General features: G+C 44.3%; 1 protein-coding gene across 3 annotated transcripts in view; it reads left to right on the forward strand.

Annotated features, from left to right (window-relative positions):
- PRKCH (protein kinase C eta) overlaps positions 1-13,314 on the forward strand; it is a 121,473-nt gene that overhangs the window by 41,866 nt on the left and 66,293 nt on the right. For 2 of the 3 annotated variants that reach the window (XM_021292786.2, XM_065065841.1), the window contains exons 3-8: positions 6,801-6,951; positions 7,769-7,803; positions 9,234-9,322; positions 10,770-10,814; positions 10,993-11,122; positions 12,040-12,167. In XM_021292786.2, the coding sequence (XP_021148461.2) occupies positions 6,801-6,951; positions 7,769-7,803; positions 9,234-9,322; positions 10,770-10,814; positions 10,993-11,122; positions 12,040-12,167 (578 nt within the window). The remainder of the gene's footprint in view (positions 1-6,800; positions 6,952-7,768; positions 7,804-9,233; positions 9,323-10,769; positions 10,815-10,992; positions 11,123-12,039; positions 12,168-13,314) is intronic. The other variant, XM_065065840.1, reaches the window with a different exon arrangement.

The raw sequence follows: 13,314 nt of genomic DNA on the forward strand, positions 1-13,314 counted from the left end.
TCATTGTTTCTTTTCATTCTTTCAGACAGTATTGATGGGTTGGGATCTTAAAAGATGAACAGCACATGGGTTTCCTGGAAAGTACTAGAAGGCAGCCTAGTGGTGCCAGCACTAGCTGGCTCTTTGTTTGGTCTTCATACAAAACTCTATCCAGTTTCAGAGGGGAAACCAGCAGCTGGATCAAACAGAAGTCCCAGCCTGTGCTTGGTGTGCCACATGTTCACTTTGCAATGAGCCTCTCCTGGGATTTGGGCCGCCCTGGTTTCATGCACAGGCTGGCAAAAGCAGGAGGAGGACAGAAACTTCAACGGACGTGAAGTGGGAAGGAAACCCGGTGTGGTTAACGCGACCTCTGCGGATGTGGCTGTTTTCCAGTTGGCCGATTCGTGCATCCAGCTGACTTTTGAGAGGAACTGAAGAAAAAACTTCGCAGTAATTATGAAAGGCAAGGCTTTCACTTTGCAGCACTAATACCAGGGAGTCAGAACAGTCAGCAATGGAAATACCACTTTGGGTTGTAGCCTTTAAATCCTTTTCCCTTTTCAGATTCATGCTGTCAGCCACTTCTTCAACAATGTGTTGTGTTCATAATGTTTTCATTATCAAGGCTTCCTGTGATTTTGACCATCCATGGGATTATGATGGTAGAACTCTTGGTTAAAAGATACCAAGCCTTTGTAAGGGTTTCTTGTCATAACATACATGTTTTCCAGCTTGGAAAATAAACATCTTGGTTTAGCCTCTGTTTATATTCAGTAGATGTGAGGAAGCCGGCTGTTAGGTAAATATTGAGAGAACACCTCCATACTGATGGCTGGAGGGGTAGGTGTGTGTATTCATTCTCCACCATTGACTTGATTTTGTTTTATATACTCTTTTCCTAAAACACCCACTACTACTCGCCATTAAGGCATAGGTTAGATGTGCATTTAGCCTGATCTGAAATCGTTGTTCAGTGCCGTGGTGCTTGCGAGAGGTCAGGGGTCTGTCAATCTGCTGTCTTGCTTTCTACGGTCTAGTAAGTTCAGTGGTTGGTCTCTGCTTCCCACTTGTGTATCACTCAGTGCAATGGGATCTTGCTTGCAGTGCTCCCAGGGGAGCATTGGAAAACCTGTTTACTGTTACTGCTGTAAGTAAAAACAGGCTTAATTAAGCTTTGATCTATTAACATTATTGTTTTTTTGAATATCTTTCCTTCAAATTAAAAACCCATTGATGCATATGGCAATATAGCACTAGAAATTGTCATGTATGGGGATGTATCCAAATGACCCTTGTACTCAGCACTGATGAGGCCACATCTCGAACACTCTGTTCAGTGTTGGGCCCCTCACTACAAGAAAGATATTGAGGTGCTGGAGAGAGTTCAGAGAAGGGCAATGGAGCTGGTGAAGGGTTTGGAGCACAAGTCTGATCAGGAGTAGCTGAGGGACGTGGGGGGTTCAGCCTGGAGAACAGGAGCTGAGGGGAGACCTTATCACTGTCTACAACTACCTGAAAGGAGGTTGGAGTGTGGAGGGTGTTGGTTTCTTGTCCCAAGGAACAAGATGAGAAGAAATGGCCTCAAGTTGCGCCAGGGGAGGTTTAGATTGGATATTAGGGCAAATTTCTTCACAGGAAGGGTTGTCAGGCATTGGAACAGGCTGCCCAGGGCAGTGGTGGAGTCACCATCCCTATCCCTGGAGGTGTTTAAAAGGCAGGTAGATGTGGTGCTTAGGGACATGGTTTAGTGATGGACTTGGCAATGTTAGGTTATGGTCGGACTCTATGATCTTAAAGGTCTTTTCCAACCTAAATGATTGTATGACCTTTGCCGTGCCAGCATTTTAGCAGCAGTTGATAGTGCGACAGTGAGATTGATTTCCAATAGATGAGACCTTGACCGTCTTTAACTGCTTGGGGCAAATAGTTACACGCACAACACTTCATCCTGCAGCTCCCCCTCTTGTCTCACTGTTGTAGATATATCACCACTGTGATGGCTTACCTGAAATTACCCTGTGGATTAGAAAATGGGGTGAAGAGAAAGTGGGGATGTGTGGCTGGGAAGGGCAGGATCAGAGAAGCTCAGGGGCAGGTGGGGCGGCGCGATGAGGCTGCTGGGGGGTGAGCCATGTGATAGTTTTATCAGATGTCCTCAGATGACTTGGTGGGTTATTTATTCTCCTCTCCCTCCGCATGCATAATTTCCACTGCCATAAACATGTGTTAGGCATGAGAGGAGAGGAAGGAAGGGGGAAGAGGATTTTTAGTATTTAACTTCATAGTTACTTTTACACAAAGCCAGGCACGGTAAATACCCCATAGTTACAGATGTCCAAATTTAACTGTGGATGTGGACAACTCCCTTCACTCAGCAATTACATGCTTGTTTTTATAGCAGTATTTGGACATTTGAACCATTCATAGTGGTCATTGTTTTACCACAAATTAGAGGCTTTTTGAAGTCTGTGTCTCCTAAAGTGGTCTAGAGCTGCTTTGTTTTGTAAAACACTCTCCTCATGCAGAGGAAAAGTATGTATTCTATAGGAAACTGTCCAGAACGCAGAATATGAGTGGAGAAAATGTCTGTGATGACTTTACATCCTCTGATACTAAAGGTGAGAGGCACAAGGGGCTGGAGCATTGGCCACCCTGTCCACAAACAGACTGCAGTGCTGTGTGGGTGGTTTCTGCACCTAAGCCCTCGCCCAGCAGCAGATGTGAAGGATGTGAGATGAGGAACTGCCATCTAGGAGTCTGGGAGGAAGGTGGTTTTGGTAGCGATATGTCCCACCGTTTCAAAATTACTCGCACCTTGTTGGAGGGTTAAACTTGGCCTGTTTCATGGCGTGGTGTGTGGGATGGGTAAGCGCCCAGGCCTTCTGAAAGAGCAGTTTATTCTGCAGGATGTGGTTGTATGTGTAGATCCACTAGATCAGGTGGTGGATGGTCTCCTGCAGCCCGAGGTGTGGCTGAAGTTGTGCTATGCTCTTCCTCTCTTTTTCGCTAGAGACAGCATCAGGAAATAGGAAGAGCAGTACCTGAAAGAGCAGATTGCCTATGAAAAGTAATCCAGGCCTTGCTGAAGTCAGTCTCAAGCTTATTAACACTATAATTTAAGGAGTGATGAATATAAGCATGAATGAGGATCACCTGGAAGATGTGCAGCATCTGGAGAAATTAGTAGCCAAGTGGTGTGTGAAAATGTGAAATTTGAGGAATGTTTTAAATCTGAATGGTGCTTTAAAAAAAAAAAAAAGGACAAAAACTTTGTGGTGTGTGTCTTAATGAGAGGTAGGTCTGTAAGATGGAAGCTCTTGCTCTGCATATGAGATATTGGTGGCTTGAGAACAGGAGATGGAGGCCAAGAGGGCTCAGAGAAGAAAGCTCAAGATTGGCTATGGATGTGATCCACCAGTGCAGGCAGCATGGAGACTGCCCCCACCACCCAAGAAAAAGCAAGTGCTTGTCATTTTTTGGTCTTCCTGAACCACTTCAAGCTTACACTCTCTCTGAAAGCAGGCAAACCACAGGGACACACGGCAGTGTCCCTCTCGGTGGTTATACAGGTCACCTTTGAGTGTCCCCCGCTCCTCTGCAAAGGGCTGGTCTGTTCCTGGCTGCGTGTGGGCTGCTCACTGCGTGGGAGACCACCAGGGGACAATTACCCCGTGCTGATCCTCGAGGGGAGCCGTAACAAAACCAGAAACCATGTGAGCTAAATTAGGAACATATTCTCTTAAACTCTGGCAGATGTGAGTGAGTGAACTTAAAGAGTGTCAGCTGCTGGGCTTCTAATGGAGCAGCTGGTGTAAAGCAACTGGATTGCTTCTTTAGGTGATCTACTTACGTGCTCAGCACCCACTCACAAGCCCTGCTCTTCCTCTTCCATGCCTTGGAAGTTTGGACTAGATGATCTTTCGAGGTCCCTTCCAGTCCCTAGCATTCTATGATTCTCTTGTACGAACTGGATGCCAAGACAAGATACTTTGCCAGTTGAGGCTTTTGGCCCTGATCGAGGAAAACACTTAAGCATATGCTTAAACCTAGATCAAGGAGATGTTCTCTTGAATGTAAAGGTGGGCAAATTCTGTAATACTGTAAGGATATATATATTACTTTTTTTTTTTTTTTAAATTCTCACATGAAGCTGCAGGAAGCTTGGGCTCAGTGAAGGAACTGGCTCTTGATCTTTGTCTTTTGGGGAAGCGACACGAACTGGTTGGCCTCTCCAAGTTCTTCTCAGCCACGTTTCCTACAGTGGATAATGAGGCTATTGAAATTGTGCAATGATGATTGAATGCTTGGAAGGGATATTAAACCTCCGCACATCAGCTCTCACTTCTGGACATCGAAATGACATCTTGTGTGTGTGTAAGAGGCAAATTATCCTCTAGCTGCAGGGTTGCTCCATCTTGCTGTCATGTGCTTCTGGTTGCCCACTGACAGAGGCAGAATGCTAAACAAGATGGACCGATGTTCTGATTCAGCCTGGCAATTCCTGTGGTCCCTGGAGTTCTGTTGACTTCAGTGAGAATTAAACACATGTTCAAGCTCTTCCTTAGAAAGGCAGGCTTTTCTGCACCGGTCTCTGCCCAGCTGTTTGAAACTCTACAGTGAAGAACACAGGTTTCTGTTAAGTGCTTGGATCAGCCCTGTCACATCCTTTTTTGTGTTTTAATGCAAAAATCCTAATTTATAGTGTGCAGTTCCATTTTAAAAATAAATGCAAGTTGTCTTAAAGTCAAGAGTGCTCCATGTTGCAGTTTTGCCATCAGGTGGGAGGTTTCTATTAGTGCCTGTGGAGGGGACACATGCACAAATGGCTGGGAGAACACAACAGAAAGAAAAAAAGCCCTTGAGCTTTATGGCCGGCTTTGCTTCTAAACTTGTGTCGCAAGAGTACTGAGAGGAATACGTCGTGCGGCTTGCAGCCTTTTGAAGTGGCTGGGTTCAGTACTGACAGGATGGCTTCCCTTATCTGCACTTCTACAAAGAGGACCAGGAAATACGCCTGTGATGTGGGACTCTTACGTTTCAAGCCTTGATCAGGTTGACAGCTTGTTCCCTTTTTGTTTTCCCCCCAGCGGTTAATCAACAAAGCCGGTTGAAAGCAGGGAAATGCTCTGCCGCCTTTTGAGGGGTAGATGAAGTGGGAGGGTAGCAGCTGTGTTTGGGTACCGATGCACTGCTCCGGGATGATCAGATGGGTGGGAAGTTTAGACTGCCCGTCCCTTCCTGTGTCATTATATCGTACAGAGGGTTTGGCAATAGCTGGCATTTTATCTTGCATCCAGTCCATTCTCAAAACAAGAATCCTGAGTACAAACAAACATACGTCGGTGCACAACCACCTCTAGCAGGCTGTATGTGTTCCCAAAATGCACTTGTTAGCAGGCCATTTCTTTGCAAAGCAACTAACTAGAAAACTGAATGTTTCATGTTTGTCTTCTGAGGCGAGTGTGCCCCAGATGAGGCTTTGATCCGGGAAGCTCAGCTGAGCCTGACCTGGGCTGGGTGAGGATCCTGGAGACCAGCTGGCTGTGATTTGCAAGTCAGATGGCTGCTGCTGCAGGGGAATGGCTTTCTTGATCTAGAGCTCAGTTCTGCCTTTTAAGAGTGACTTGTTTTGGGTAAATGGAGCTTTGCTAGGAAATTGTATATGGCTGAACTAAATTAAATTTTGGAACAATTCAGATTTGAGCCTCTGCAGTTCCTGGGTCCCTGCTTTCCAGAACTATAAAATATTATCTACCCTTTGGAAAACGAGCCCTTTAAAGAAAACAGAGAGTGATGCGTATCAAACAACTAACAGTCCTCCTTGAAAAATTAGGCTGTGCCTAAAAAAATGTGGACAGGCTGGAGAGGATCCAGAGAAGGGCCACAAAGATGATGAAAAGACTGCGAAGGCTGACGTAAGAGACAAGGCTGAAAGAATGGGGCTTGTTCAGCCTTGAGAAAAGAAGGCTTAGGGGAGACCTCGTCACCATGTTCCAGTATTTAAAGGGTGGCTACAAAGATGGAAACTCCCTTTTTACAAGGAGTCCTATAGGAAAGACAAGGGGTAATGGGTACAAGTTACTCCTGGGGAGATTCTGGTTGGACACAATAGGGGAATTTTTCACCATGAGAACAATCAGCCATTGGAATCATCTCCCCAGGGAAGTGGTGGATTCCCCAACACTGGACACTTCTAAGATGCATCTGGAGAGGGTGCTGGGCCATCTTGTCTAGACCGTGCTTTTGCCAAGAAAGGTTGGACCAGATGATCCTTGTGGCCCCTTCCAACCTGGTATTCTATGATTCTGTGATTGTTATACAATACAAATGATGATCCTGAAGCATAACATGAGAACAGCAGGTGTGGATAAATGCTGTTCACCAAGCAAGGCCCTGCTTTGGCTCAGCATGTGAGGCGCTGCCATATGGGGCTGGTCAATCAGTTGTACACAATCATGTTTTCAGGAGTTATTTCCCCAAAAGCTGTTTGTTATAATAACTCATTAGCCTTGAGCATCTGGTCTGTTTACAGCTTGTGAATGAATGCATTAGTATATGTCTCAACATGGGGGAGGAGCAAGAGGAAGATGAGAAGAGCCAGTTATTTCTGGATGGAGAATGTAATTTTGAGCTAAAAGGGCCTTTGCAATTGGCTTTCTCTGTTGCCTTTCCCAGATGTTCTCCTTGTTCTAGAGTGTGGTCCCCTGACTTCTAAACCAGGGATGTAATTGTGGCCTTTGTGCCACAGCAAAAACAGGAGTAATAACTGTGCATGATCATGTAAATGGTTTGTGGTTTTTTTTCTTTTGTCTTCACAGGGACCCTCCAGAGGGATCGAATTTTTAAGAACCTCACTCGGAAACGCCAGCGGGCGATGCGAAGGCGAGTGCATCAGGTGAACGGGCACAAATTCATGGCTACCTACCTGCGACAGCCAACGTACTGCTCACACTGCAGGGAGTTCATCTGGTAAGAATGGCTCTAACACAGTGGTGTGGAGCTTCCCATCCCTTTGTGTTTTGGGGACCGACATGCCACCCCTGATCCTGAATCTGTTACCCAGCACTTTACTAAGGGCCACCAATGTGACTTCCCCTGACCATCAGGTTTAGCAGGTTACGTTTATGCTGCAAAACAGAGTCTACTGTGGAGAACCTGGAGGTGGTGTGTATCTTGGATGCTGGAAACAAACTGGGAGAGTGTAGGGATAGGGAAATATTTTTCACTTGTGAACGTAGATATTATTTCAGGGTGTAAAAAAGTAACCCAGGCAATCTGAAGAAAGACCCAAGGTATTAACTTGAGTGGAGCTTTGAGATTACACTGAGAAAAAAACAGTTGCTTGAAAGACTAGAGAAAGTGCCTGAGAACAGAAAAGCGATCAGAGGTGTGACGTGGGGTGATGCATATGGGGGAGTGGGTAGAGCAGGGAGAAAAACTTAGATATGTCTCAAAAGAGCGTGGAGTGGGAGAGATAATAACAGGGTGTGGGCCGCTGGCATCAGTCGAATAAGTGTGGTGTGTGTTGTAATAAAGTGAGGTGTTTCAGAAACTAGAGTGAGGGGGAATAGGGGAATAAAAGGCATGTTTACAGCCTGCCCTGTAAGCTGTGGCGCTTGCAATGCTTTATTACCCTTTCACACCCCTGTGCTGAATTACACCAGTAGTGCTGGGAATTTTTACCTTAGGGATCTGGTCATTTGGGGTCCTCTTGCATTTTGACTCTTGATCTGCAAGAAGACTGGCTTTCTGATGTTAGATTATGTTCACATTTTGTTTTGAACAGGGGCGTGTTTGGGAAGCAGGGATACCAGTGCCAAGGTAAGGTGCTCTGCCCCTGCACGGTGTGTGTGTGTGGGTTGTGCTGTCCTGGGAGAGCTTCCCCATGCTGCTGGGTCATCCTGCAGTTACAAGCTTCTATGAAGTCACCAATCCTCTTCCTCCCCAGCCAAAAATGTACATTTGAGCAGCTGTCAGGCTGACGCCTTGCACACGTGCAGCAGCAACCACTTACTATCCTACATTCATGCAAAACCCCAGGGGTCCCGTTGCTGTTTCATCCTGTGCAGATCCACTGAGCTGTGGAGTGCGTGCAGCACCCAGCTAAGCTTGAGACATCCATGGCCAGTGTTCAGCTGGTATTGGGACACAACGTACCCTACTGGAATGGCCACCCTCTTCCTTTCTCTCCCTGTGAAGTTCAAAAAAAACAAAATCAGGAATGTGACTTCAAAGGGCAGCCTCGTGGGCTGGCACAGCACTTTAGTCTGAATGCATGCTTTGGCTGAATGGCTGTATAGATGTATGTGGTGCTTAATTATTGTTCTTCCTTTCCCTTTTTCTGTGGTAAGATGACAGAATTACTTGCTTCACAGGTGCTTGGTCATTCAGCATAGCCTTCTAATGTAGCCTGTTTCTTGTGCAATATAATAGGGCAGTGGTGTCCTCATATGAAGGGAAGCTGCGCATAAACAAAATGTGTCTGGAGTGCAAGTGAATGTTTTTATGGACGCTCATGGGTGCAAGCTTGAGCTGGCAACAACTGGAATAGTGTGGGACCCTGCAACACATCTCTGAGTTCAGTTTCCAGTACAAACATATTGCACAGGCAGTAGCTGTGGCCCCTAGTGGTGTTCAAAGTGCCCGCTGGGTTCTGGAGTGGAGGAATCCAAGTTCATTCCAGCCAAGCGAGCTTTAGACCTGGAGAGAGCCCACGTTTAGGGCTGATTAGCCCTCTTGATGGGGACTAGCTAATTAGCCTAGTCACAGCACGGTTCTGCTGCAGTTACCAGCTTCCCAGAGCCAAGCTTTGCAGTGAGCCTCAGGGATAGACTAGCCTGGGCAGGACTCACCGGGATATCCAGTGTAGGAAGCGCTTTGTCACTGAGATGTAGAGATGGCTTTGGGTATCTCAGACCTGTGTTCTCTAATGTTCTTTGTGTGAAATCCTTTCCACTGAATAATTATTTCAACGGCATTTTTTTTTAGTTCATTTAAGAAGTTACACTGTCATTTCTGTGTTCGTATTTTATATAAGCAGCTGTTTTCCATTGCAGAATTTCTCTTGCAGTGGGTTGGAGATGCATCTCCAGATCTGTTACGAGATTTTGAATGTTCCAAGCCACCTGATTATTTTTCACATTTTTACTGTGTCCTGATGAAACAGCTGAGCCTTAAAGAACCCAGATGGTGGTTGGATGTGTTCTGAGTCTTTCAAGAGCTCTTTTCAGCATGCCTCTTTTATTTCCTAGTATGCACCTGTGTTGTACACAAGCGCTGCCATCACCTAATTGTTACAGCTTGCACGTGCCAAAACAATACTAACAAGACTGATCTCAAGGTAAAGTCACATTGGTTATTTTGGGTCATCATATTTTTTGAATATTCAGGGTTGCCTGGGTTGCTGGGGGTTGTCCTATAACAGAATTTACTCTGTGTTATCTTTATTTATGGATTTAAAAGTGGGAAAGAGTGATAGAGACATACATAAAGGCCATGCAGTATCATATGGCTGTTCTGTTAATGCCAATAGCTGGCTGGACTAGCACACAGTTTAGGAAGGCAGGCTGTCTTCATTGGAAGACATCACAAAACAGCAAATGCACTGTTTACCTTCATTGTTTTCTTGCATGATTAACTGTATTGTCATCAAAATTTGGTGCCCAGTTCCTATTGTGGATTTCTTTGGCTTTAAAATCCAACCACTGGCCTTTGTTATGCCTCTTTTTTCTTTTCTGGCAAGTCAAAGAGCCCATTTAGTCATTGCTCCACACCTTTACTCCATGAAATTATTTATGTGGTAATAAAGAACCCTTGCATAACTTGTGTTTCTGAAGGTTTTCTTTCTTGCTAGTTTTGGCTGTATTTGACAGGAGTAGCATCCCCACCCAAAACTGCCCCTTGCTTGCATTGCATGTCTCATTTCTGTACCTGGAAATTGTTTAATAACTGTGCAAGGAAAATTCAATTGAAATATTTTTAATTGGGAGGTAGCTCTGTAGGGTGTTCCATGCAGAAACCTTTCCAGTGCAGATAAACCATTGCCTTTGCTCATTATTTCTTGCCTCTGAACTGCTGAGCTAGACTTCTTACAATGACCCCTTGCCAAACCAGATGAAAATAAGTTAAAATGCTTAAGGCTAGTTAAATGGTGAGTCTCCTCACCCCACTTTTAGGATTGTGAAGGGTTTATAACACCTCCAAGCTACTCTTAAAAAAAAAAAAAGACAAAGGTGAGGAGCCACCACTCGCTTTGAAGTCATTGTTTTGGTCCCACCTCTGACTTTTCTTTGTGAAGTGGTGGGTCCCCCCTCAGTCTTCCAGGATCTGCAAGTTGAGACACAAAATGGAAAGTAATGAGTAGGTTCAATGGGGATGGGTTCCTTCAGCCGCTCTAACGTTTTTCAAAGGTGTCTTTGAGATCTGAATGACTCACATTTGGAAAAGAACAAGGTTAAAAAGGGGATAAGAGCAAGCGATAAAGTGAAATGTGGGCCTGAAATGAAAGACTATTAATAACAAGGCGGGTGAGAAGAGGAATGAGAATTTTAGGAGGAGCTGGGAAAATCAATCTATATTGTATTTAATAAAATCAACAGTTTGACCTAAGGTTACATGTTTGCACATAGTCAATAATTTGAAAACTGCTTAGTTACAAAATACCATAGCTAACTTGATTTGTATGTGGCACTTCAGTGTGATAGGTCTGTGATGAGGTAATCCACGCTTCTAATTCTACTTGCTTTTAAGAATTTAAAATTGGCTAGACAGCCCTTTTTTAAATTTAGGTAGTTGAGCCTGGCCGGCACGGACACCAGAGCAGCTCTCAGCAGGTAAGGTTGGTCATTCAATGTCCGCTCACAATAAACCTCAGTGAGGTGGTGGATTGGGTCATTTCCCGAGCTGGAATTGTTTTCATAGCTTTGCACTTAAATGCCTGTATGTAAATGAACATCAGCTTATATCTATGTGTTTGAATTTTAAGTCTGTGCTTTTCTTTTGGTGCCTCAGGTGACTGAACAAAGGTTTGGAATCAACATTCCTCATAAGTTCAGCATCCACAACTACAAAGTCCCAACTTTCTGTGACCACTGCGGTTCCTTGCTTTGGGGAATCATGCGACAGGGCCTACAGTGTAAAAGTGAGTGGCTTTTTACCACAGCTTTTTCACAAAAATACATATATTTTTAGACTCTTCATGTACAGCGTGGGCTTGATTTGTGCAACCTACAAGAGGAAGCCAAGCAATGAATATTAATCTTTGCAAGAGTTAAAAAAACACTGATCTACTTTTTAATCTCTGGTTTCCAGAAGGACTCTGCTTTGCCCTCTCAGCACAGCTTTGTCTAACTGGCATTACTGAAAATATTATTGGGTATCACTGCTTCCTGCATTCATTTTTCCCTTTACATGAAAGCTTTTCTTCAACCAATGAGATAAGGCAATGAAAAGACATCTGAGGGGAAAAAAGGGTCATTAGGTTGACTGCCCTGTCTGTCATGCTGTTAATTGATGACAAAGCGTGTCCTGATGTTACGTTTTTGTTTCGGTGATCCAGACTGTAAAAACTTAGCAGTCTTCATTTGCCTTCGTCTCCCACAAGAGGGGGTGTGTGTGTCCATGAGTGAGAGCAAGAAAGATTTTAGTTTCCCACTGAATAACATGTCTTTAAAATTAGATACCTGCAAATACTGGGGAAGATTGTTGCAAATTCTGTGACATTATAAATACTAATTTTGTCTGCAGGCATAGATGCAGTGGTGTTTATATACCTGATGAATGTGTGCTTATGAATAGCTGCAGGCAATGCGGAATCCTACTTGGAGAGCTTGGGGTATATTCCTGGTTTTCAGGAGTTTATTCTCTTATGAGAATCCTGGTTTTATTCCTGCTGAGATCAGTGGCAAAAATCCCTTTAGTTTAAAACCATGGAGTACCTCCAGATGGGTATATTTTCTGAGGCAGAATTGCTAGATAATTTCTCAGCAGTAAATCCCTCCAAGACATTTTAATTGTTCCTTTTCTTTTCCTTTCCATCCCTACCGTCGCTCTTGTCAGTCTGTAAAATGAACGTCCACATCCGATGCCAAGCGAACGTTGCACCGAACTGTGGGGTGAACTCAGCAGAGCTTGCGAAAACCTTGGCGTGCATGGGCCTGCAGCCAGGAAGCATCTCCCCAAATTCTGTGAGTCTTATTTTATTTTATTTTTTTCCCTCCTCTATTTAAAACATTTACAACTGAGTCTTTATATGGGTGCAGGAGAAGTTGGAGACATCCATTGTTGCAGATGCTGTTGGACACTGGACTGCATGAGGAGGTTGTTACTGCCTGTGGCTCGTGGCAAAGATTCCACCTGGGAAATAGGTTTCTTATATCCAGGTTTACCCTGACAGAGGCTTTAGTCTAGAGGTGTTGCTTCGTTGCCTGCTTATGCATCACACTGGTGTGACTCCATTAACTCTTGTCCGTTTGGCATGAATGAGAAGAGAATAAGACCCAAAACTAATTAATAGTCAATGTAATTCATGCCATACCTTTTTTAACTTTCAGCAAAGCACAGATGCTCTGTCTGCTTATGTGGATTGGAGTAGAGCATAAGAAGAGCTCAGCAGGAGGCCTAGGTTCTCTACTCTGCTTTTTCACTGTTTTTCTGAGTGATTTTGAAGAAACCATTTCACTTTTCATTACAGTTTCCCCAGCTAAAACCTGTGGTCCCTGGCAACACAACATCCTTCCTGGTCTTTTCTGTCTGAGACAAAGTCCCGGTGAGATTGCTGCCAGGGTTGGGACGTATGTGTATAATTTCTCCTTGGCAGTACTTAAGTCATCCTAAAAATCCAGCTGTTGCATATCTGAATCTATTCAGAGAGTTTAAAACACACTGCAAGAACTTGAGTGAAGATGACAATATACAGTAATATAAATCAGAGCTGTAATTTGATAACAAATCAGTTTTCATCATGCTTCCTTTGCGAGCAGTTTTGAAAAGTGGGGTTGCTTGAGACCACAATAACCCATAAAATGTTGGTCTATTTATTTTTATTTGACCAAAAAGAAAGTAGTAAAACCCAAAACGTAATTGCCAAGCATGGTAAATGTTGTCATACAGTTAACCAGCGACATCGATCAACCACATGATGCTGTACCAGCCCAGCCTGCTCCTTAGGCTGTGCTGCCTCTTTTGATTTCAGTTAGTTCATAGCAGACTGTCTTACCTTTGCTCTTCGTGCTGTGGCAGTTCAGGGGACAGTTATCCTGGGAGTTACAGGGAAACACAAGTCCCAGGCTCCCTGCTCAGTTCTGTAAAAATCAGCACTTGTGAACATTTGTT

This window comes from Columba livia, chromosome 5, assembly GCF_036013475.1.
Source record: "Columba livia isolate bColLiv1 breed racing homer chromosome 5, bColLiv1.pat.W.v2, whole genome shotgun sequence".
NCBI classification, from domain to species: Eukaryota; Metazoa; Chordata; class Aves; order Columbiformes; family Columbidae; genus Columba; species Columba livia.